The 27,072-nt window shown below is 40.8% G+C and overlaps 1 protein-coding gene across 3 annotated transcripts in view; it reads right to left on the minus strand.

The window, feature by feature from the left end:
* RNF130 (ring finger protein 130) overlaps positions 1-27,072 on the minus strand; it is a 162,971-nt gene that overhangs the window by 54,522 nt on the left and 81,377 nt on the right. For all 3 annotated transcript variants that reach the window (XM_074390271.1, XM_074390272.1, XM_039460495.2), the window contains exons 4-6: positions 10,075-10,146; positions 8,026-8,108; positions 697-793 (exon numbers count right to left, since the gene is read on the minus strand). In XM_074390271.1, coding sequence (XP_074246372.1) covers positions 697-793; positions 8,026-8,108; positions 10,075-10,146 — 252 coding nt within the window. The remainder of the gene's footprint in view (positions 1-696; positions 794-8,025; positions 8,109-10,074; positions 10,147-27,072) is intronic.

Genomic DNA, 27,072 nt, shown 5'->3' on the forward strand with positions numbered 1-27,072 from the left:
GGCATGGTGGTGTATGCCTGTGGTCCCAGCTACTCAGAAGGATGAGGTGGGAGGACTGCTTGAGCTCAGGAGTTCGAGGTTATAGTAAGCTATGACTGCACCACTGCACTCCAGCTTGGCGACAGAGTGAAACTCTGTCTCTTAAATTAAAAAAAAAAAAAGAGCCGGGCGCGGTGGCTCACGCCTGTAATCTCAGCACTTTGGGAGGCTGAGGCGGGTGGATCACAAGGTCGAGAGATCGAGACCATCCTGGTCAACATGGTGAAACCCCACCTCTACTGAAAATACAAAAAATTAGCCGGGCATGGTGGCACGTGCCTGTAATCCCAGCTACTCAGGAGGCTGAGGCAGGAGAATTGCCTGAACCCAGGAGGCGGAGTTTGCAGTGAGCCGAGATCGCGCCATTGCACTCCAGCCTGGATAACAAGAGTGAAACTCCGTCTCAAAAAAGAAAAAAAAAAAAAAAAGACTAGTACAGTTATTTACCTCCTCTTCCAGGAGTTCTCTGAGATGGGTTAGACTTCTTAGTAATCTGGAAAAAAGGCACTATTGGGCTTACAAGGTTACACGGCAAACACAGCCAGTGTTTTTCTGTGTGACTCAGTCATGCCTTCTACCACGCCGATTGTGTCATATTCTATTACACATACATATAATAATACACAAAAGTGGTAACAAATGAAATAGGAAACATACCACAATCCCCAGGGCCTTCAAGATATTAAGTTTGCACATAGGACAGGTACAATGTTCACTAAGCCAGGGATCCACGCAGGATTTGTGGAAAACATGCCTATGAAACAATGGAGAGTTACATCACAAATTACATACTGATAAACTATTAGGCCAAAATGGAAAGAAATGGAATTTTTAGTTAGTTCGTTTTCCCCCCTTTCAGGACCTATTTTAAGCCCCAAGAAACAAATAATGGGAATTTATTAAAATATAACTTGCAGAAAATCTCCTGAACCCATTTCATATGTCAACAACACTGTGTAAGAAATGTTAAGTAGGATTTGGTTGTTTGGACTTTTTATTTGACCAAATTCCAAAAAAGACTAATGGAAACTTAGAAAACTTATTAAGAATGACAATAATCACACCTTATAAAACAGTTATGCTTTCTATAATAGCTAACATAGAAGGATGGAATTTCAAAAAGATATTAACTCATGGTTAAATGAAGAATTCTCTGTATAGTTATTAATTAGTTTTATGGAACCCTGTCTGAATGTCATTTAAAACATCATTTTTAAAAACTTCTAAGCAATTTATGTTGAATGTTTATAAAAGCTACAGGGAAGCTGGCCTATTTTAAGGGGTAAACTGCGTAGAATCAAGTAACACTTAGATGGCAATTTTTAGCTGAAACGTTTAAGGCGGAGGATGGGTAATTTTCTCTCATTCAGGAAAAGAGAAAGTCACACCCTTGTGACCGGAAATAAGTTAGTCACAGAGGGTTTTGCAGTCTTAAAAAAAAGGAACTTGTGCCCTTTGGAAGGGAGGCGAGATTGCAGGAGCTGCAGTAATTAGTTCTCAAGCTCTAGCACCCTGCCCAGCAGCTTTCTGAAGCTCTAGAGTCCCAGCCAAACAGGGAGAAGGTGGGTGCCAGGGCAGACGTTCAGGGCAGCTTTGGAAGAATAATCTGAGTTTGGGATAAAAGAAATTTTTGAGAAAGATACCACATTGAATCATGGTATATACCTTTACAGTTTTGTCCATTTTTAATTTAATGTTATTTATATGTTTAAAAACATAGTTTTGATTTGTAAACAGAGGTCTAGAGAACTCAGTTTTGAGATCTAGAACAAACATTCATGCTTACAACTTCAGCCTGAACACTATATACACATGCCTGCCTATTACTGTTCGATGGCCTTATACTCATTTCTTTGGGGATAAGGGTAAAGATCTCGAAGAACGGATTTATCAATCTAGTCTGAAATTCGCAGACAATGATATAACCAGAACCATCACCCCCGAAGGCATGGCATTTATTTAAACCTTAAAGCTTTTACTTAAGGGCTGGAAAGCCACCAATCCACAGGTGAGGCCCAAGTATGTTCAGGACACCTAAGGCATTACGTCTTGTTACTTGTAGCCTGTGTGTGGAGGGTTTCCTCACTACATACAGGGTGTCCCCAGGGCCAGCCTGGACTTTCCAGCTGGGGTCAACTGCGCTATTGCTGGTTGCTGACCAACCAAGACCACAACAGACTTCTTAACCATTTTGGGGGATACCAACTCCTTTAGAACTGATAAATTACAGAACCTCACCCTAAAAAGTCACAGGGATGCAAATGCCTAGTATGCTGCAGACGTTTTCAGGAGGGGTACAGACCTGTGCGCTGGGTTAGTGCTAGGGTGTGGGGTGGCTGGGAAGGTGCTGCAGGTCAGGCCCATGAAGGGTGACGATGGGACTTGGCTGGCTGACAGTGCCGTGACCTCTGATCAGGGCTCCAGAGGAGTGGGAGGTACCCAGATGGGGGTTGGGGGTCGCCGGGCTTGCTGAGCTGTTGGTGGAGATGTGGTAGAGCCACAGCCGCCGCCTGGAAGGGACGGAGGGACGGCTCTGGTGCTCCCCACTGGGGCCACTTTTTGCTTTTCCCTTTTCTCACTGTGCTGTCTTTCTTTTCTCTCACTATTCAGAAAGAACCAAATGGTATACTCTTCATATTTCATTTTTAAAGCTGCACGAGTTTTGTGTTCTGTTTCTTTAACCTGAAATTAGTTATAAATATGTTCTTGAGTAACTGTTTCCTTCTAGGATTATTGATATTAAAAGAAGTGCCTGCCCCTCTGTTTTACTAAACAATTACAATTTCTCCTCTAGGCTGTGGGGTACTATGAAGAAAAACATGAAAGACCAACTGGTTCTCTGGTGACAAATTTAGAAAACTTCCCTTCCTTAGCTAACTCAAAATCTGAAATAGTTTTGGTTTTTTAAAAAAACTTCCTTTAATCTCTGCAACTCACCCAGAGATCTTCAGTCTCAAATTCCCACAGCACATCCCTCACTTCCACAAAGCTAGGGGTCTGTTCTCTTCACCCACGGCCCTCCTTTCCTTCCTGTGTTCTGTGATCTCTGTGGGCAGCTGCCCTGAACACGGTACCTTTTTCCCTCATCACCCATTCTCTAACCCTCCTGCTGGTCTCCTCAGTGCAACTGTCACAAAACTCCCTGTGGCCTTTCCTTCCCTTCTAGGCTAAGTTCTGCTACAACACTCTGGTGCTCGGCAAACCACTTTTCCACAGTGTAGCAATCTCAGCTAAGGACTGGGCCAGGAGCACCTATTTACCTTGGGAGGTACTTGGAGCAGTCAGAGCAACACAGCGTGTGGACCACTAAGAGAAGTGCCAAGGCTGAGCACATGCAGGGTCATCACACAGGCAAAGCAGCCCCACTGACTGGCCACACTCCCGTACACCTTCCCATGCTTGCCCTCACTATGGCTGTGGGCTCTCACTCTGGAAGGTGCCCCATGGACACCCAGAAGCCCTCAGAAAGAGGCACCTGGGAAAAGTGGGGCCCTGAAAAGTAGTTCCCCACTCAAGTGATAAACACACACATAAATGCGGAACAGGCCCCACCACACACAAGGTGGGTGGTGCACCGAGACGGAAAGCAGGTGATGTGTGGACAGTGAAACAGGAAAAGCACAGGCATACCGAGCTCCGACAAAGTCCTTCATTCCTATGAGAAATACTGTGGGATACAGAATGAGAAACAAATAGAACATGAAAGGAACAAACCCAGCAATACTGAAATTCAGTGCCTTCCCCTTTCCTATGTCCCACACATGCCTTAAACTAGAGTGAGCAGAAAAGCGCTGGGGGAGGGAGAGGCCTCTATATTGAAGGTGAGTTGCTCTCACAGCTCTGCAGCCTCTTGGTGCCGTGTAAGAACCTGGCAAATATAAAAGGATGCAGGATTATTAAAGGTCTGAGACAAGAACTCTCTTCTGCTAGCTGGGGCTGGCAGCACTCACTGTCTCTACAAGCCTTCGGCTGCAGTGGAGCCTCAGATACCTGCAGTGGCTGGCCACCTGTTTTAGCTCCCAAAGTGGCATTGAAACATGCGTTCATTCACGCTGCAGCACTCCATTTCCGAAAAAATACTTCTAACTACTAAAAACTCCTATGGCTAACCTTGAACTAAGAGGTCTAAGTAAGACGAGGTGACAGTTCCTCAGTTTCGAAGACCTGCTGGCTAACATCCAAAGGAGAATCAGCTGTGATCACTGAGCCGAGGAGGGAGCCCCACTGCCATGCCAACTGCCATCTGTCCACAGTGAATACAATAAATGGTGCGACCAAAGAGGAATAAAAGAGTTCATGTGGCAAGAAGCCGGCAATCCGTGAGAGGCCTGACAGCTCTGGATAGACAGTCCTAGCTGGGCTTGTGAACTGTTAAGGAAAGATGGACATGAAGGTATCCGGGCCCATCTCCCTCCCTTATGGAGGGAAGAGGCAGTGGGCAGGTACGGCAGGAGAGGCTGTGGGGCGGTACTTGGAGGGTGATGGCTTTGAAAGAGTTTTAAAAACTGGACTGAGAAATGCGAGTGTGACGAGATGCTGGCGAGTGGAGACAGAAAGAACACGGAAGGAAGCAGCCAGCCAACAGAACAAGGTCCTGAGGAAGGGAGAGAGCAGGCGCACAGCGGTGCAGCAAGGAGCAGCACAGACCACAGCAGACGGCCTCTCCAGCCTGCAGGCCCAGGTCAGCACAGGGAGGGAATTCTACCCATTGCTTCCTCTGGGAAGTCATGGCGAAGTGGTCCTCTGAGAGTGAAGAGTAAGTGTGTGAGTTGAGGTGCCGATGGAGAGTGAACACACTTGCAGGTGCTGCTGTGATGAATGCACAGGGCCAGCCAGGCAGAAGCAGGGCTCTGGGCAGCGGCAGACCCGGCGGCGAGGCTGTCTGCCAAGTCTGTTCAGAGTCCCACGGGAAGACGGTGAGGGAGCAGAACTGCTTAGCAACATGAGGTACAGAAAGCCTTAACGGGTAACACCGACACTGGGGTTCAATGACAATAGGGGCGAGGAGGCATCCCAAGGCAGAAGGAATTCTGAAAGTGGCAGCTTGGTAAGAGGGAAGGCACAGCTGTGCGGGTAGCATCTGCTGGGGAGAGGCTTGAAGAGCCATGCATAGCCATCCTCTGCTCAGATGGTTCTCATCTGGAGGCAGTTTTGGTTGTCACACTGCGTGTGGGTGGGTGCTACTGACACCTAGTGGATAGAGGGCAGGGACACTGCAATGCTCAGTGACCTGGTCCCAAATGTCAACAGTGCCAAGGCTGAGAAACACTGCTCTAGGTTAGAGACTGTCACAAGTACTGCTTGATGTGTAAAGTTAATTTTTACTACACCTGATAATTGCACTGTTACTACATGGCAGTAAGATGGGGCGCTGTGCTGGGCAGGCTGTGCAGTGCAGTCTAGGGAAAGCCACAGCTTGGTGACGCATGGGGGTGGAACAAACAGCTGCTCAGTTCCACAGCAACACGGAACACTCTACACTCAGCCAGGGGACTGAGCACGGCTAGTAACATGATAACCTAGTACTGAAAGACAACCGAGTAACAGTATCATAGAGGGTGCAACGGAATTCCGTGAAGTGTGGCCAAAATTCTAATATTCACCAGCAGACCGCAAACACAAACCATTTCTATGGTGGCAGGTGCAGCAGTAGAAATGGTTCAGATCAACCATAGCCTGGACTCTTGGTGAAGGGCATGGCCTTGCGCCTCAGAATCAGGCAGGAACTTATTAAAGTGCATGTGCCTGGATTTCACTCGGGATGTTTCTGAAACCTCCCCCACTGACTCTAATGCAGTCAGGTTTGGAAAGCACTGAACTAAATTTTAAAAAGAAGGCCAGACGTGGAGCTCACGCCTGTGATCCCAGCATTTTAGGAGGATAGGGTGGGAGGATTACTTGAGGCCAGGAGTTCAGAGAAGCCTGGACAACATAGTGAGACCCCAACTCTAAAAAAAAAAAAATGATACAAAAGGAAAAAGATAACTCCAAATTGAACTGTGGAAAAGTCAACACTGAAAGGATGAAGATAATGGGAGTAAGCTCCCAGAATAACCTACTTTAGGCCAAGCCTCCCTTAAGGAAGACCCCCCTCATTTTAGTAATACCCATGAATGGTTTTAGAAACCCTTATTCCTAGGTACCATGTGGTTCTGGAGGATCCTGGGCTGAAACAGCAAGATGGAATTTGGAGAGACTTGGCTTTTCCTGGTCATTCCAGTGTGGAAGCAGGTGAGTGTGGTTATGCCTCCCCTCTGTCCCGCTGGCTCTTCTCCTGATTTGCACTTACATGTACATTTCCTTTAGCCTCACGTTTAGATCATAAATGACTGCATGTGAAGGAAGACTGGCTGTTACACAGTTTTTCTACAGGACAGCTTACATTTAGTTTTATAGATTTTCCTTTACATGTAAACTAGAATGATTTAACTTCCAGATTCTTGGATTTCTGTCTCAGTATATGTAATTCTTCAGATGATTTTAAAAAAACAAACACAAAACCTGTCTTCCTAGACTCAAGATAGATTACTTTGTAAGTAAAATAAGACCAGTAGCCTCATGAAGGTAACAACTCACCATTATTCGATTAATTCACATGCTCCATATTATAAAGCTGAAGTTGTGTGCATATCTTTTAAAGAGAAGGGAGGAGGAAGAGGAAAACTCTTTGGTTTTAGCCTTCCTGGCAGGTGATTTCCTATTTATCCAATTGACATTCAGAACAGTGTATCTTAAAGTTTCATACTCCCTAAGCTTTAGAGGAGCCATGGTAGAAACCAACAGCCATTTCCAGGGCACCCAGGCACAGGCAAATTCTCTCCTCATGGAGGGAGGCTTGGGTCCTATGTAGGGAGCACCACATTAAAGGCAGTCCTTGTCACAGCTCTACCATTTCTGAATTGTGCGACCCTGGAACCTGCCATTGTTTCACCATTTTTCACTCTATAATGGGGAAAAAACACCTTAGGACTGCCGGGAAAATTATAGGAGACAGTGAGTATAATCTGCTCAGAGCAGAGCACTCGAACCACAGCAGGCACGAAGTAGGTATCAGTCCTCTCGACTCTGCATAATCTGGGTTTAGCAAAAGATTTAATCCAAGTCCCTGGACCTGTTGTACCCAGAGCCAGGTGAGCTTGATGAAGTCTCACTGGAGGACCTAGTGATGTAGTCTGATTTAAGATGGAGAGGAACAAGGAGCTGTTTTTGAAACCCACAGAAATCACAAAACAATGCTGAGCATAGTGGCTCACGTCTATAATCCTAGAACTTTGGAAGGACAAGGCAAGAGGACTGCTTGAGCCCAGGAATTCATGTCTGGCTGTGGGCAACATAGAGAGAACCCCATCTTTAAAGAAAATGGGCCGGGTGCGGTGGCTCAAGCCTGTAATCCCAGCACTGGGAGGCTGAGGTGGGAGGATCACCTGAGGTCAGGAGTTTGAGACCAGCCAGGCCACCATGGTGAAATCTTGTCTCTACTAAAAAGACAAAAATTAGCTGGGCATGGTGGTGGCCACCTGTAATCCCAGATACTTGTCGGGAGACTGAGGCAGAAGAATTGCTTGAGCCTGGGAGGCGGAGGTTGCAGTGAGCTGATATCATGCCACTACACACCAGTCTGGGCAACAGAGTGAGACTCCATCTCAAAAAAAAAAAAAAAAAAAAAAAAAAAGAAAGAAACGTAAGATAAATGAAACCACAGAACAAGAATTCTCGACCTCAACACTCGTAGGCTGTGTCTGGGGAGTCTGGAGGCCACACGCCACGTGGCATATTGGCTACACCTAGGAAGGCTGTGTAGCCTGCCCCTGCGGAGTAGCACCACTCCCCGCTGGCCTCAGCCCCGCGGCCAGCAATGCACAGTGGGCTTGGCCTCCAGAAAGTCATGGGGTGGGTGGCGCTCAAAAGCAAGGGAGATGCCCACTTTGAAAAGGGGGCATACAAAGCACATTATCATTCTTTTCCAAACGAATGAAGTTAACATACTTGCAGGGCAGAATTCGGACGACATCATTCTGCTTATAGCTCTCTATGCAGACTGCACAATGATCAAAGTCTGGATCAGTTTCCTAAAATGAAAAGTACAGAAGCAAAAGTCACATGATGCAAGTATATAAACAGTGGGGATGCAATTCAGCTTCAAATCTTTCTGTGGCTACTATCGTCAGCAAGTGTTATAAAGTGAAAATGATTACAATTAATTTAATATGTTTTTGTTTGCCTAACTCTATTGGCCCAAATTATGTCTAAGCCAATCTATTTTGTTTTTAAAATGATAATAACCTATATTTTGTTTTATCTTACAAAAATGAAGTCGGAATTCTAATTTTTTCAAGGTTGGAATTTTTCTAAGGTTAGAATCAGCTTGGACCATCATCATCTCCCCATCCCTCAGTACCCCTGTATTACTTATTAGTCTGAAGAGGTTTCACTGTTATGTTTGACACAGCCTGGAAGCTCACCAGGATGCTCACTTAAACACACACCTAAGTACAGGCAGGAAAGACGGTGAGTCGAGTCCCAGCAGACTGCTGTGACTTGGTCACAGATTTGGGATGGCGAGGAGTCACTGGCTCAATTCAATACTGGGTCTTTATTAAGAGTGAGAAAGAGTCAGCCAGGTATTTAGACACCAGATTAATTGATTTCCTTCCTCGTAGAACTAAGAAGGGGTTTTGCCTAAGTTGTCATAAAATAAAACATGCCAAGAACCTAAGCCAGAAAAACAGACTATTTGCCGTGTCACTGTCACGTGGACTGAAACTCAGTGGACAGCTCTTGGCAGGTCTAGGAGGTGCAAACTCAGATGAACTGGTTTTAATAATTAAGGGACACAATTGTGCTGGCCTGGGATACAAAGTAAGATGGGTGGGTTAAACCTGCTCCAGGGAATTTCAAACGAATGTGGCAGCTGAGGTTACCAGGCAAAGAGAGCATTTACACTGTTAAACTGGTTACCACTTCTCGGCCACTCAAGTACAAGCTGTTTTGATGTTGCTTATATTTTAAGTGGTTTTCCCCCTTTTCTCTTTCCTTGGTGTACAATAAAGTTCATTAAGAATGTCTTCACCTTCTGAAGCTGTTTCAAAGGCAACTATATATGGTGGTATCATGGCAATGGGAATAAAATGGATAAAGTCCAAGAAACTGGTAAAACTTAGGAAGACAGAGAATCATCTGAAATTGTCCTTCCAGACACAACTCTGTGCTTAAGTATTAGATGGGTGTGGGGCAGGAGACAGTTTGAGTTTTATGACTTTTGAGATGCCATTTTCCCATTCTAGATAACCTGAGTACCCTGAACGTAGGGGCAGCACTAAGGTGCAACTGTGTCCTTCTAAGGGAGAAGCAGGGCTCTACCATAACTAGAGCTCTGAGTGGAGGATGTCATTAGAGGTCTCTGCCACAGCATCGTGACACTGCCTCTCTCCCTTGGTCCTCCAAGCCACCAGGGATAACCCTAACACACTTTGCTCTTCTGTCAAACTGCTCAACCCATTGCAGAGAGAGCACCTTGTTAGGTGAAACTCCCTAGAAATGCAGGTCTTCAATTCTCCGTGTAACTAGTAAAAAATCGATACAAAAAAGACACAGCAAAGTCCCAGGAAGTACAAGAAAAAACACACACATCTTGTGGCTTTCTAATGCACAAACGGTCACACTATAATTCTCTGAAAATGTATGCTAGCTTTTAGCAGAAGAAAACTCCTGTAGGAAAACACAGCTAGAGTTACTGCGAGAAAGTAGTTTAAAATAAAGCATTAGGTAGTATAGCTCGAGAAAATCTAACAAACGAAATACAAACAATTAGGGTGTGTCCTCTCCCACCAAAGAAAAACAAAACTATTTGATGATTTTACAATGCTGAAGTTATTTCAGTACCGAACCTTGTCACCTTTTCACTGTCCTGGTGAAACTATCTGATGATTTTGCCCTGCTGAAGTTATTTCGCTACTATACTTTCTCACCCATTTTCAGTGTTCTGGTGAAACCATCCGATAATTTTACAGTGCTAAAGTCAGTTCGGTACTGTACCTTGTCTCCCTTTTTCACTGTCCTTGTTGTCAATTTACTGATGGCTTTCTTGGCTGCATCTCCAAGACGACGCTATGAAAATTGCAAATAAAAACAGATATTAAATGTAAGATCTCTGAATGATGTTATTTTTAAGCAATTAAAAGTATAAAGTCTCTATTTTACTACATCCCTCTTATATATCCTACATATAAGAGAATAATTAAAAAAAAAAAAACTGGTGGCTGGTAATAAGTGTTAGAGCACCTTGTTAAGTCAAATTGCCTAGAAATATAGGTCTTCAATTCTCCCGCAGTAAAAAAGTCAGGTGTCATAATTACTGCATTTTGTGTTGAATAAACATCTGAAATATCACAGCATTATCAAAACCTACTTCTTGTACACTCCAGAGCTACTCCTGCTGCTCTAATGACTTTTGGATTCTGCTCAAGGAGTCATCACCATTAGGTGTGTAAATGCCATCTTAGTACAGGGAACCCCTGACTGCTCCTCGAAATTGCTTATCACATCAAGTGTGAAGAGAAGGAATGCGTCACAGCTCTACTTCTGGCTCTGTTATACTATCCTCTGTAATCCTAGGAAGATGCCTTTATCTTCCAGGGTTGAGCTATTTTCCTTATCTCTAAGGGTAAGGTAAGAGAATCTCCAAGGCTGGATTTATGCAACATTCTTCCAGACATTGCTAGGCAATATCCACTGCTTGGCACCAACAACCTGTTGGTGAAGATGAAGAGGTGGTGGATCCCTACCCTTGAAAAGCTCACTGAACTGGGAACAGTTCCAATAATGGTATTCCCTTGAGCATGCCCCAGGCAGGATGGTAGCACACAGGAGGTGACTAGGAGGGGCGGGTTGAGACGGGGAGGAACATCAGCAAAGGTCTTGAGGAGTCAAGGTCTGGGAAACTGGAGTAGGAAAGGTGTAGGGTTAGAAGGGGGTTCCAGGCAAAGGAATAATCTAATAAAGACAAGTAGGTGTAAAGCACAGGTATGTGAAGAAAATTAAGGTGAGCATCTGCTTTCCTGTTCAAATTAGAACGCTTTGTGAATCAGAGGGCCCTAGGAACATTCACACTGGGGCAAGGGGCACAAACTGAGACTGTCCCAGGCACATTGGGGAGACAGTCACTCTAGACACAATCAGGCCCTACACTATGGGAAAAAGCACATGCTGCTCCTGACACAGCAAGGTGGGGACCAAAACATCAGAGACCTTAAGAATATTAAAGATCCATAGAAAATGTTTTTTAAAAAATTTACGGGAAAGTCTTAAATACACAAAAGAATAGAAAATAATTTAATAAAGCCTTCCAGATGGGCATGGTAGCTCATGCATGTAATCCCAGCACTTTGGGAGGCCAAGGCAGGCGGATCACAAGGTCAGGAGTTTGAAACCAGCCTGGCCAACATGGTGAAACCCTATCTCTACTAAAAATACAAAAATTAGCTGGGTGTGGTGGTGCACGCCTGTAATTCCAGCTACTCTGGAGGCTAAAGCAAAGAATCACTTGAACCCGGAGGTAGCAGTTGCAGTGAGCCAAGATCACAACACTGCACTCCAGCCTGAGCAACAGGGCAACACTCTGTGAACTCTAATAGATACGGGCTTTTGTCAGACGCCATTGCCTTTCCTAAGGAAAGTAACAATGATTAATCAACATTATCCAATACTCACCCTATGCTACAATTTCTCTGGTCTACAGAATGTCTTTCAGTAGCTGGCTTGTTTGAATCAAGATACAAAATCCATGCACCACGTTTGGCTGCTCCTTTAAGTCTCTTTTAATCTGTGAGTCCCCTCTATCACGCTGTATTTTAAACAGCCTTATGGAGATATAATTGACTTAAAATAGACTGCATGTATTTAAAATCTATACCTTGACATATATTTAAAGTTACAGCCTGAAGTTGCATAAGGAGTCTACATTTTTATTTTCATGACCCATGAAAACCTAACGACAATTAAGACAGTGTTATCTATCACATCCCCAAATTTCTTTGTGACCCTTCCCAATTCCTTCCTCCCACCACCCCATCCTTCCATGACCTACTTTTTGCTACAACAGTCTGCAATTTCAGGAGTCTTAAATAAATAGAATAGATACAGTATGTACTATTGTGTGCATGGTTTCTTTCACACAGTGTAATTACCTTGAGATTGGTGCATGTTTCAATAGTTAACTCCTTTCTAATGTTATCTAGTATCCCACTGAAGAGATGGCCCACAACATCCTCGCACATGTTGACGGAACATTTGCATTGTGGTCCAGTTTTTGGCTGTACTGAAAAGCTGACAATATTCTTTAGCTGCATGAAGACTGTACAATTCTTTGCATGGACATATACTTTTTTCCTGAGGTAAATACTAGAAGTAGAAAGATGGGCTCACCTGATAGGTGTCTGACTTTTATTTAAGAGACTGCCAAAGTGTTTTTCCAAACTGAGCATAGTATTTTACATTTGCACCAGTAATACATTTAAATTATAGTTCCTCCATATTCTCACCAACACTTGGTATAGCGAGTTTTTGTGGTTTTAGACAAGGTTGCTCTGTTGTCCAGATTGGATTACAGTGGTGCAAACACGGCTCACTGCAACCTCAATCTCTGGGGCTCACTCAAGTGATTCTCCTGCTTGAGCCTCTTGAAGAGCAGGAACTACAAGGGTGTACAACCACGTCCAGTAGATTTTTTTACTTTTGTAGAGATGAGGTCTCACTATGTTGCCCAGGCTGGTCTCACACCACTGGGCTCAAGCGATCCTCTTGCTCTGGCTTCCCAAAACGCTGAGATTATAGGTGTAAGCCATGGCACCCAGCCTCCTTACAGTTTTAATTTGCATTTCCCTATTGTAATGATGTTGACCATCTTTTCATGTACTTACCGGCCATATGTACATTGTCTCTGGTGAAGTTTCTGTTCATGCCTTTTGCCTGTGTTTCTGAGTTGTTTGCTATTATTGACTTTTGTCTCAAAAGTCACTACATATTCTAGATAAAAATTCTTTTGCGTGTATTTTCCCTCACTTCATGGGAGTTTTTAATTTTCGTGAAGTCAATTAATCAGGTTTTCATTGGTAGAATGTGCTCTAGTATCATATTAAGGAATCTTTGCCCATTTCAAGGTTACAAAGACTTCCCCCTATTTTCTCTTCTAGAAGTTTTAAATTTTTATACTTTATTTAGAGTTCTGACTCATTTGTATATACTGTCAGGCATAAAGGTGTTTTTGTTTTTTTTTTTTTTTGCATATGGACAAACAATTGGTCTGGAATCATTTTTGAAAAGGTTGTCCATTCTCCACAGAATTATCTTTCTAAATCTGTCAAAATTCAGTTGCCCATAAATGTGTGGGTCTGTGTGTGGATGCTACTGTACCATGCATCTATTTATTTACCATTAAGCAAATACAAACTGTCCTGATTTCTGAGGCTTTATAAAAAAGTCCGTAATCAGGTGGTGTTAACCATCCCACATTACCTTTCTATTCTAATATCCTTGTAGTTTTTCTTGATATTTTGCATTCCCAAATGAACTTTAGGATCAGCTTGTCCATTTCCTTTCTTTTCTTTTCTTTCTTTTTTTTTTTTTTTGAGACAGAGTTTCGCTCCTGTTATCCAGGCTGGAGTGCAATGGCGCGATCTCGGCTCACCGCAACCTCTGCCTCCTGGGTTCAGGCAATTCTCCTGCCTCAGCCTCCTGAGTAGCTGGCATTATAGGCACGCTCAACCATGCCCAGCTAATTTTTTGTATTTTTAGTAGAGATGTGGTTTCACCATGTTGACCAGGATGGTCTCGATCTCTTGACCTCGTGATCCACCCGCCTTGGCCTCCCAAAGTGCTGGGATTACAGGCTTGAGCTACCGCACCCAGCCAGCTTGTCCATTTCTATGATAAAAGACACTGGGGATTTACAATGACATTGTGCTGAATGTATATATCCACTTGGGGAGAACTGGTATCTTAACAACATTAAGTCTTCCACTCAGCTCTGTGTATATGTCTCTCCACTTACTTGGTTCTTGATTAATTTCTCTCAGCAATAGTTCATAGTTTTCATTACATAGGGTGTATTGCATAGTTTGTCAGATTTATTAAGAATTTCTTATTTGTTGATGCTATGGAAAATGGGATTTCTTCAAATTTAATTTTCTTAGAGATGGGATCTTGTTATGTTGCCTAGGCTGGACTCAAACTCCTGTTTTCAAATAATCTTCCTAACTCAGTCTCACAAGTAGCTGGGACTACAGGTGTGCACCATCTGCTTGATGAAAATGCATTTTTTTTTTTTAAAAAAACAAATTCAACTCTTATTCATTACTTGTATATAAAAATAAAATGCTTTTTCTTGAGATGGAGTCTTGCTCTGTCTCCAGGCTGGAGTGCAGTGGTGCAATCTTAGCTCACTGCAACCTCCACCTCCCAGGTTCAAGTGATTTTCCTGCCTCTGCCTTCTGAGTAGTTGAGACTACAGGTGTGAGCCACCATGCCCAGCTAATTTTTGTATTTTTTTTTTTTTTTTTGTAGTAGAGACAGGGTTTCACCATGTTGGCCAGGATGGTTTCTATCTCTTGACCTTGTGATGCACCCGCCTTGGCCTCCCAAAGTGCTGGGATTACAGGAGTGAGCCACTGTGCCTGGCCAAATTAATTCTTTTATATTGATTTTGTATCATGGAACCTTGTTAAATCTATGTTTGGTCTTTTTCATAGACTCCAACATATTTTCTACAGAAAATAATGTGGTCTGTAAATGAAGACAGTTTACTTCTACATTTCCACAATAGATGCCTTTTACTCCTTTTCCTTTTTACTTACTGTGCTGGCTAGAATCTAAAGAACAACATAGAAAAAGAAGTGATAAGAGGACACATTCAGGCTGGGCACGGTGGCTCATGCCTGTAATCCCAGCACTTTGGGAGGCCAAGGCGGGTGGATCACGAGGTCAAGAGATCGAGACCATCCTGGTCAACATGGTGAAACACCGTCTCTACTAAAAATACAAAAAATTAGCTGGGCATGGTGGCGCGTGCCTGTAATCCCGGCTACTCGGGAGGCTGAGGCAGGAGAATTGCCTGAACCTGGGAGGCAGAGGTTGCGGTAAGCCGAGATCGCGCCATTGCACTCCAGCCTGGGTAACAAGAGCGAAACTCCGACTCAAAAAAAAAAAAGAGGACACATTCTTCTCTTGTTCCTAATGTTAGAAAAAAAAAATTTAGTCATTCACCATTAAATATAATGGTAGCTCTCAGTTTTTCATAGATGCCCCCTAATAGTTCGAGGAAAGTTCAAAAATCAAGAATAGATGTTGGACTTTGGCAAATATTTTTTCTCCATCTATTGAGATCATACAGTTTTACCTTTTAAAGCTTGCTAATATGGTAATAACATGTTAATTTTTGAATGTTAAATCAACCTTACATTCCTGGAATAAAACACCACCTAGTCATGATAAATTTATACTTTATATATACTGTTGAATATAATTTGCTAAATTTTTGTTTAGAATTTTTACATCTATGTTCAAGAGGAGTTCTGGTCTGTAGTTTTGTTTTGTAGTATTTTCAGTCTAGTTTTAGTATTATGAATGATGCTGATGCCATTACAATAAAATTGGAGGTATTCCTGCCTTTTCCACTTTCTGTATCAGTTAAGCATTTGAAAGCAAAATCTGAAATGCTCAAAAGTCAGAAACATTTTCAGTGCCAATGTGACACTCAATGGAAATACTCACCGGAGCATTTTGAATTTTACAATTTTGAATTTGGCATGATCAAACAGTAAGTATAACGCAAATATTCCAGAATCTGAAAAACTTCTGGTCCCAAGCATTTTCGATAAAGGGTACTCAACCTATAGTTCGATATTGTTATCATAGCTGCCTCTTGAACAACATGGAAACACTCATCTTCATCAAGTAATCTCCTATTAATTACTCTGGTGTGGTATCTATTTGCTCTTGAATTTCTCAAATGTCTATCTGGAAACCCTTTCAACCCCAACTTTTTTTTTTTTTTTCCATATCCACAATCTCTTTCATCATTTCCTTGACTGGCTCTATCATAAATCCTGTGAAATCATGTACAACATCTCAACACAGTTTTCTCCCACAGAAATATTTTGTTTAGAGTTTCGTGGTATTTCCTATAATAACAACGACATCTTCAATGGTGGGATCTTTCCAGACTTTAATGTTTTATCTGGACTCTATTCTATAGCATTAAATGCTTTACGTAGCATACTGTATGTAGTAAGCCATAAGGGTCCTCACCACCTGCTGCCCTAGAGTCTGAAATAGAGGCATGTGTGGGGTCAAGAAGACCACTCTGAAGCCTTCAGTATTGAATTCATGGGGTTCTCGATGGCCAGGGGCATTAGCCAATATCAAAAAAACATTCAAAGGTAATTCTACCCTAGCAAGGTACTTCCTAATTTTAGGGATAAAGCACTGATACAACCAATTCAAAAAGAGTCTCCACTATTCAATCCTCTCTGTTTTGCAATGAAACTGGCAGATGGTATGTATAATTTCCTTCTAGGCTAGGGGCTAGTTAGCTAAATGCCTTAAATCTTAGTTCTCTCTTCTCTTCCTTACTAATAAATGTCCTCTGTGGCATTTTTCTCCAAATAGGGCACTTTTATCAACATTAAAAACCTGTTCAGAAAAATAACCTTTCTCCTCAATGATTTTCTTAATGAAATTGGAATCCGACTGGACTGCTACTTTTTGATTGTCCAAAGCTGTTTCTCTTGAGCTGTCATTTTTAAAGCCAAATCTCTCTCTCAACTTTTCAAACCAACCTTTGCTGCCATTAAATTCTCTAGCTCTAGATCCTTTGCTTTCCTTTTAAGCTGTCATATAATGACTTGCTATTCCTCACATCACATTGGATACTATAGGTATACCTTCCTCATAGAAATCCTGCACCCACATAGAAGCTGCAAAAGGTATTTAGCAAAAAGTATAAGCTTTTGCGCCTGCTGGTATAGTCATAGCAATGGCTTCAGAATAGCTTTTTCTGTTCTTTCCTGTATTTCACAAAGGTATGTTAAGTCATCTTTGTGAAATGGCATCATCATCTGCAGCTGAAGACCTCTATCTATGCTACCTATCAAACAATACAACTATTTTTTGTAACGTCAAGACTTTTCTCTGCTTCTTGGGAGCATTTCCAGCAGCACTAATGGTACTTCATACAGGTCCCATAGTGTAATATTAAAGATTCATGATATTGCACTAAACACAATGAAAACTATGTGAGAACTACAAGAGATCACTTTTACTGCAAATCAACCTAATGGAGAGACAAACTGCTCATAAGAGTATGTCACACGATATTTTAAGTGGATACTCACAACCCTTGAGATCACAATAGCAACAGGTAGCTATGAAATTAATACAGTACATACTATTGTTAATTTTATGCAGTTATAATTTAATGTGGTTTACATTTCTTCCAACTGTGAATACTGCCAATTATTTGTGTGTGTTTTAATAATTTTTAACTTTTTACAATGGATTTTTTAATATTTTGATAGTAATAAAATAGACTAGTATCTACATGTATTTTATACATGACATACCTTTTTCCATTTTTGTGTGACTTCTTCAATTTCTTTCATTATGTTTGAGAATATCCCTTGGTTAAATTTATTATTCTTACATATTTTATTTTTATGTGCCTATTGTAAATAGAATTCCTTTCTTGATTTCTGTATTATCCAGTTTGTTATCGGTGCACAGAAATGATACCTTTGTACACAAACTTTGTATCCTCCAAGTTTACTGAATTTATCAGTTTTGTGAGTTTTTGGTGAACTTTTTTTTTTTCTACATATGGTCATATAACCTGAAAAGGGAGACAACTGACATTCCTTTTACAATATGGATGCCTTTTATTTCTTTCTTCTTTTGTTTTTTTTCTTAGAGATGTCGTCTTGAGGGCAGCGGCGTGATTGTGGCTCACTGCAGCCTGGACCTCCTGGGTTCAACTGATCCTTCTGCCTCAGCTTCCTGAATACCTACCTAGAACTACAGGCACACACCACCACACCTGGCTAATTTCTATATTTCTTATGGAGAAAGAGGTCTCCTCACATTGCCCAGGCTGGTCTTCTACTACTGAGCTCAAGTGATCCACATATCTTGGCCTCCCAAAGTGCTGGGATTACAGGTGTGAGCCGTTGAGTTTGGCCACCTTTTATTTCTTTCTATGTTCTGACTGCTCTGGCTATAACGTCCAGTACTATGTGGAATAGAGGTGGTAGGTAAAAGTGGGCATCCTTGTCTTGAACTAGTTCTTAAAGGAAAGTCTTTCAGCTTTTCCCAATCAATATGATGTTAGCTGTGGGTTTGCTGTGTATGTCCTTCATTATGTTGAAGTATGCCCCTTCTACACCTAATTTGCAAAGAGTGTTGAATTTTATCAAACACCTTATCTGTGTCTTTTGAGAATCTGATATTTTTCATCCTTTATTCTGTTGATGTGATGCACATGATGATTGATTTGCATATGCCAAAACATCCTTCCATCCCTGGGACAAATCCCACATTATATTGCTGGATTATGTTTCTGATGCGTTGTTGGATTCATTTTGCTTGTATTAAGGATTTTTGTGTCCATGTTCAAGGACACTGCCCTGCCATTTTCTTATTTTGTTGTGCCCTTGTCTGGTTTTAATAGTGGAATAATTTGGGTCCAATAGAATGAGTGAGAAAGAATTCTCTCTTCCTTCATTTTTTGAAATAGTTTCGGAAGAACTGATGTTAATTCTCCTTTATAAATTTGATAGAATTCGGCAGTAAAGCCATTCGGTCCTGCATTTTTCTTTGACGAAGACTTTATTACTAGATTCACCATAATTACTATTTATTGCTCTGTTCATGTTTTCTATTTCTTCTATGTTTAATGTTGGCAGGTTGTACGTGCCTAGGGATTTATCCATTTTCTTTAGGTTTTCCAGTGTGTTTGTGTATAGTTCTTCACAAGTCTCTGATGATCCTCTGTATTTTGTTGGTTTCAGTTGTTATGTCTCCTTTTTCATTTCTGATTTTATTAAGGGCTTCTTTTTTCTTGGTTGGTCTTTTAGCTGTTTATCTATCAAAAAAAACCCACTTTTCCTTTTGCTGATTCTTTGTACTGTGTTTAGTTGCATGATAATCTTTATTAGTTCTTTCAGTCTACCAATTTTGGCTTTGGTTCATTATTGCTTTTCCAGTTCCTTGAAATACATAACCAGGCTCTTCATTTGAAATATTTCTAATTGTTTGATTTAGGCATTCATTGCTATAAACACTTCCCTCTTAGCATTGCTTTTGCTGTATCTTGGAGGTTTTGGTATGTTTTATTTCCATTTTCATTTATTTCAAAAACTTAAGAAATACCTTTCTAATACTTCATTGACCTTGCAGTAGTTAGGGATCATTTTGTTTAGTTTCCATGTAAATACAATTTCCAAAGTTTCTCTTGTTATTGAGTTTTATTCCACTGTGTTCTCAGAAGATGCATGAAATAATTTCTATTTTAAAAAATCTGTTGAGACTTGTTTTGTGGTCTAATATATAGTGTTTCTAAAGAATGTTCCATATGTTGATGTGGAAAATGTGTATTCTGCAGCAATTTGATACAGTGTTCTGTATATGTCTGCTAGGTCCATTTGGTGTACAGCACAGTTCAAATACAATGTATCCTGTTAATTTCTGTCTAGATGATCTCTCCAATGCTGACAGTGGGTGTATCAGTCTGTTTTTATGCTGCTATGAAGAAATAACCCAGACTGGGTAATTTATAAAGAAGAGGTTTAAACAACTCAGTTCCACATGGCTAAGGAGGCCTCAGGAAACTTACAATGAAGGAAGAAGGCATCTATTCACAGGGCAGCAGGAGTGCCAGCAGGGGAAATGCCAGATGCTTATAAAACCATCCCATCAGGTCTTGTAAGAACTCACTCTCTATCACGAGAACAACATGGAGTTAACCATCCCCATGATTCAGGTCCCTCACATGACACATGGGGATTATGGGAACTATAAATCAAGATGAGATTTGGGTGGGGACACAGTCAAACCATATTAGCAGGATACTGAATTCCCCAACCATTATTGTATTCGAGTATATCTACCCCTTGAGGGCTAATATTAGCTTTGTTTATGAGTATTCTCGTATTGGGTATATAAATATTTTGAATTGTAATATCCTCCTGCACAACTAATACCTTACTATTATCTATTTACATTGTCTTTTTAATTTTTTACATAATGTCTGTTTTATCTGACGTTAAGAATAGCTATTTCTACTTGCTTTTGCTTTCTGGTTATGTAGCATATCTTTTTCTATCTCTTCACTTTCAGTCTGCGTGTCTGTTTTATCTGACATAAGAATAGCTATTTCTACTTGCTTTTGCTTTCTGGTTATGTAGCATATCTTTTTCTATCCCTTCACTTTCAGTCTGTGTCTAGAAAGGTAATCATTGCTCTTGTTAAGAAAATAATTTCATGGACTAGCACAAGGATAGTTTTAGTCTGTGTGTCATTTTTAAAAATGACATATAGTTGTGTCATTTAAAAAAATCCATTCAGCCACGTTGTATGTTTTAAGTGGAGCATTTAATCCATTTAGGTTCAAGGTTAACACTGATAAGTGACATTCTGTTCCTGAAATTTATTATCTAGCTGTTTTGTAAATTCTTTGTTTTTCCTTTGTGGTTTCATGGAGTTCTGTCATGGTGCCATTTGATTCCTTTCTCTTCTTCCTTTGTGTAATTGTTTTATGAAACCTGTGACTTTTATACTTTCATGTGTTTTTATGATGGTAAATATCAATCTTTTATTTCCATATTTAGGACTCCTTTGAGCATTTCCTGTAGGTATTAGTCCAGTGGTGATGAATTTTCTCAGTGTTTACTTGTCTGAGAAAGACCTGATTTCTCCTTCACTAATGAAGTTTATTCTAGCTGGATGAAAATTTTTCTCCTTTGAGCACTTTGAAAAGAGCATCCCATTCTCTTCTGGCTTGCAAGGTTTCTGCTGAGAAGGTCTGCTGTTTGTCTGATGGAGCTTCCTTTATAGGTGACTAGGTGCTTTTCTCTTGTTGATTTTAGATTTTTTTCCTTCACATTGACTTTAAGCAATCTGATGACTATATGTCATGGTGAAGTCCTTTTGCAATGTATTTGCCTGTTAATCTTTGTGCCTCTTGTATCTGAATGACTTGATGTCTTGATAGACTATGGAAGTTTTTTTCATCAATTATTTCCTTAAATAAGTTTTCTAAACTCCTTGCTTTTTTCTTCTTCATCTGAACACCAATGATTCAAAGCTTAGTTGCTTTATCTTGGAAGCTTTGTTTGTTCTTTTAAAGTCTTTCTTTTCTGTATTTCTGTGTGATCAGATTAATCCAAAACACTTGAGTTGAGATTTTTTTTCTTCTGCCTGATCTAGATCAATGGCCCCCAATCTTTTTGGCACCAGGGACTGATTTTGTGGAAAACCATTTTTCCACAGACTGGTGGGTAGGGGATGGTTTCAGGATGATTCAAGTATATTACATTTATTGTGCACTTTATTTCTATTACTATTAAATTGTAATATATAATATTATATAACTTACCATAATGTACAATCAGTGACAGCCCTGAACTTGTTGTCCTGCAAACAGATGGCAGACAGTGACAGATCATTAGGCGCATTAGATTCTCATGAGGAGTGTGCAACCTAGATGCCTTGCATGCGCAGTTCACAACAGGCTTTGCACTCCTATGAGAATCTAATGCCACAGCTGATCTGCGAGGAGGTAGAGCTCAGGCAATAAAGCTAGCAATGGGGAGCTACTATAAATACAGATGAAGCTTCAGTCACTCACCTGATGCTCAGCTCCTGCTGTGTGTTCTGGTTCCTAACAGATCATGGACCAGTACCCCTGTTCTAGATCACTGTTGGAAATTCCTGTTCTAAATCATTGTTAAAGCTTTCAAATGCATTTAGTAATTCCTTCAATGAATATTTCATTTCCAGGAGTTCTGTTTTTAAAATTAAAAATTTGTATTATTTGACATTTTGAGGACTTCTTTGAAGGATCTATTGTTGGAGAATTACTGTGTTCTTTTGGGAGTGTCCTATTATCTTTCTTTTTCATAATTCCTATAGTATTATGTTGATTTCTTCACATCTGCAGAAATAGTTGCTTGTCCTTGTTTTTGAATTTACTTTAGTTGGAGTGGGACTTTTTTTTAATCCTGAGGATGTTACTATGATGTAATTTGATAGGACTGTTTGACTTTGCTTCTCGGTATGTTCAGTAGCAAATACTCTATGATTTCCTTGGATATAAACAGACTGAGTGTGGTGGCTTTCTCAAATGCTGTTTATAGTAATGGTTTATTGGGTAGGTGAGCTGGCTGATAACCTCTTGAGTAGCAGGGATGGCATAAGCAATGGTGGTAACAAAAGTCACGAGAGGCTTTTGTTACCAAGTGCTGTGCACTTGTGTGACCAGATGTTGTAATGGGCTATATGGGTCAAATTCCATACTAGCAGGTGATAGTTGCAGGTCAGAGCTTTTTGGGGTTGTAATAGAGTTTAAGACTTATCTCTATTAACCAGGAGTACTTAAGTGTCCCAGGCAATGGTTTGGACCAGGGAAAACTCAGTGGTTTGGGTCTTGCACTCAGCCTTGGGGGAGAGGAGAGGAGTGGTGAAGAGATTAAGCTGGGTAGAGCTATACTGGTCAAGACAGTCATTTGGTCCATCAATGGCAGGCACAAGCATTGGCTCTGACAGGGATCTAGGGACAGTTGCCAGACTCTGTAGAAATGCCTAGACAAAGATGACAGCAACTGACATTGCACCGATGTCCCAACACAGGACGGCAGGGGCAAACCCACTGTTAAAACCAGGCAAACAGTACGGGACCTGCCTCTCTCACTCTCCAGAACCATCAGGACTCATTTCCTCATCCCAACCACAGGAATCAGACAGACTATACAGTCTGTCTTCAGCCCACACAGCTGTCTTACACAGTAAAACTTGCTACTCAGGCCAAAACCACACCTCTCAGGTAAATCTCCTGCTCCAGTCCCATGACTGGGGGTGCAGGGGTCCAATCCTAGTGCCTAGGCTGGAGGCCCAAGCTGTACTCATTTTTCAATTCTGGCTGTGTGGGCCCCTTTCCTACCAAAGACCCAGTGCTCCAATCCTGGCATGAGACTTTATAATGCTAACAGATGCTGCTGCTAAGTCACAGGATCCCACAGAGTTTTCTATGAGCTAGGATTGAGAATGGAGTCCTCTTATCAGCCACCAAGTCTGGGAAAATGCATGGGACTCATCCCAGGGTGTTCCTTTTCCATGTCTCTCAGCCACTCTCTAAGTAAGATTGAGGGCTTGGGAGGCTCAAGTTGCTCTCCTGTGGCCTGGATTGCACAATTCTCCAATGGGAAGATGGACTGCAGAGGAATGCTCACTCTTATCTCCTGTATTCAAGATTTTCTCCATTCTTGAGCCTCCAGACTCTGCCAGGAGGGCTCTCTCCCAATTTTCTCTTTCCCAGTGTCTGAAATTTTGTTTAATGCCTGTGTTCCTTCCTGGATAAAAGTTAACGGTGTGACTATCTACACACTATTTTGTTCTTTCCAAGTGGGTTAGCCATGCTGGAAAAGTCTCTAATCTGCCACCTTTGGGGGCGAGGGGGAACCCATACAAATTTTAAGATTGTGTTTTATATTTCTGGGAATGACATCACTGGCATTTTGATAGGGATTACATTCAATCTGTAGGTCACTTCTGATAGTATTGTCATTTGGATATTAATTTTTCCTATCCGTGAACATGGGATGTCTATTTTTGTTCTCTCTTCAATTTCTGTCAGCAGTGTTTTACAGTTTTCCTTGTAGAGATTTTTCACCTCCTTGATTAAACTTATTCCTATGTATTTTATTATTTTTTGGTGGCTACTGTAAATAAAATGGATTTCTTGATTTTTTTCCAGTGATTTGTGTATATACATGCAGCTGATTTCTGTACGCTAATTTTGTATCTGCAACTTTACTTAATTTATTAGTCCTAAAAGGACTTCCAGTAATATGTTAAATAAAAGTAGTGAAAGTGGGCATCCTTGTATTTTTCCACATCTTAGTAGAAACGTTTTCAGCTTTTCTACATTCAGTATGATATTGGTTGTGGTAAGTCATATATGGCCTTCATTGTGCTGAAGTATGTTCCCTGTATACCTAACTTGTTAAGAGTTTATATCATGAAGCCACTTATCAAATGCTTTTTCTGCATCTATTGGCATTACCACATGGTTTTGTTCTTCATTCTGTTGATGTGATATATCATATTTACAGATTTGCATATTTTCAACCATCCTTGCATCCCTAGGATAAATCCCACTTGTTCATCACGAATGCCCTTTTCAATGTGCTGCTGGATTCAGTTTGCTAGAATTTTGTTGGGGGATTTAAAAATTTATGTTTATCAAGGATATTTGTCTATATTTTTCTTTATTTTGTTGTGTCTTCATATGGTATTGCTATTAGGGTAATGCTGGCCTTGTGGATTGAATTCAGAAGAGTTCCCTTCTCTTCAATTTTCTGGAAGAGTATGAGAATTGGTAATAGCTCTTCTTTTAATGTTTGGCAGAATTCTGCAGTGAAAAATCAAGTGCCATTCTTTTCTTTAATGGGAGACTAAATTATAGATTCACTCTCATTACTAATCCAGTTTGTTTCATCAGGTTTTCTATTTCCTCTTCATTCAATGTTGGTATATGTGTGGGAAAATTTACTAGTGATTTGTCAATTTTATTTTTTCAAATCTTTTTATTTAATTGATCATTTGTATTTTAAGTCTTACTTTATTTCTTTTGGAGACAGGGTCTTGTTCTGTTGTCCAGGCTGGAGTACAGTGATGTGATCTTGGCTCACTGTAACCTCTGCCTCCTGGGCTCAACTGATTCTTCCATCTCAGCCTCCTGAATAGCTGGGATTACAGGCACACACCAACACTCCTGGCTAATGCTTGTATTTTTATTTGTAAAGAAGGGGTTTTGCCATGTTGCCAGGGTTGGTGTCAAACTCCAGACTCAAGCAATCTGCCTGCCTTGGCCTCCCAAAGTGCTGGGATTACAGGCATGAGCCACCATGCCTGGCCTTTTAGTCTTGATTTTGCTTATTTCTGATCTGAACTTCATTATTTTTCTGCTTCTTCTGATTTGGAGTTTGTTTCTTCTTTTATCGTTTCTTGAGATGCATCATTAGATTGTTCATTTCAAATCTATTGTTTTGATGTAGGTGTTAACTGCTGTAAAGTTCCCTCTTCATACTGCTTTTGCTGTATTCCATAGGTTTTGGTAAGCTCTTTTCATGTTTTTGAAGAAATTTTAAAGTTTCTTTCCTAATTTGTTCATTGACCATTGGTTGTTTAGGAGCATTTTTGTAAATTTTAACATATTTGTACAATTCCAAAAGTTTCTATTGTTACTGATTATTAGCTTTATTCCATTTGTGGTCAGAAAAGATCTTTCATATGATTTTAATTGTAAAAAAGTTTTTAAAACTAAGAAACACCATCTCACTATATTGTCCAGGCTGGTCTTGGACTCATGAGATCCTTTCTGCCTCACCTTCGCGGGTAGCTGGGACTATATATGTACATGCAAGCAAAATGGTGCATAGCTGATTTCAAATCCTTTAATTTTGTTAAGACTTGTTTTGTAGCTTAACATGTGGCAAATCTTAAAGAATGCTCTACTGGTGATGAAAACAATGTGTACTTTATAGTTGCTGGATGAAATATATTGTAAACGTATTACTTCCATTTGGTCTAAGTGCAGTTTAAATCCAGTGTTTTTTTACTTTCTGTCTAGATGGTCTAATGATGAGTGGGGTGTTGAATTCCCCAACTTATTATTGTATTAGAGTTTATCTCTCTCTTTAGAGCTAATATTTTGTGTACATATTTATGTTTTATTATATATCTGAGTGCTCCAGTGTTTGCTGCATATATATTTACAATGATTATATCCCCCTGCTGAACTGATCTCTATCATTATCTTATGATCTTTGTATTTTGATTTTTCAATATTTTATTTAATGTCTGTTTTCTCTCTTTTTGTTGTGAGATGAGTCTCACTTTGTTGCTCAGGCTGGAAGGCAGTGGTGTGATCTCAGCTCACTGCAGCCTCCACCTCCCATGTTCAAGAGATTCTCTGCCTCAGCCTCTCGAGTAGCTGGGATTACAGGTGTGCATCACCACGCCTGGCTGATTTTTGTTATTTTTAGTAGAGACAGGGTTTTGTCATGTTGGCCAGGATGGTCTCAAACTCCTGACCTCAAGTGATCTACCTGCCTTGGCCTCCCAAAGTGCTGGGATTACAAGTGTGAGCCACTGTGCCCGGCCTGTTTTATCGGATACAAGTATAGCCATTCCTGCTCAGTTTTGATTTCCCTTTGCATGGAATATTTTTTTGTATTCCTTCATTTTTAGCCTGTACCTTTAGAAGTGAAGTGAGTTGGGTGGGCCCAGTGGCTAATGCCTGTAATCCCTGCACTTTGGGAAGCCGAGGCTGGCAGATCACCTGAGGTCATGAGTTCGAGACCAGCCTGGCCAAAATAGTGAAACCCTGGTCTGTACTAAAAATACAAAAATTATCCAGGCGTAGTGGTGGGTGCCTGTAATCTCAGACCCTTGGGAGGCTGAGGCAGGAGAATTGCTTGAACCCGGGAAGCAGAGGTTGCAGTGAGCCAAGATCGCACCACTGCACTCCAGCCTAGGCAACAGGGTGAGAATCTGTCTTTAAAAAAAAAAAAAAAATGAAGTGAATTTCTTGTAAGTAGCATATTGATTGTTTCATGGTTTTAAGAATTTCATTTCACCACTTTATGGCTTTTAAGTGGTGAAATTTAATCTGCTTACATTCAAGGTTATTACTGGTAGATGAGGACTTATTCCTGTCAATTTTTAATTGCCTTTTGGTTGTTATTTATATATCCTTTGTTACTTTTG

Source organism: Saimiri boliviensis, chromosome 20, assembly GCF_048565385.1.
Source record: "Saimiri boliviensis isolate mSaiBol1 chromosome 20, mSaiBol1.pri, whole genome shotgun sequence".
Classification (NCBI taxonomy): Eukaryota; Metazoa; Chordata; class Mammalia; order Primates; family Cebidae; genus Saimiri; species Saimiri boliviensis.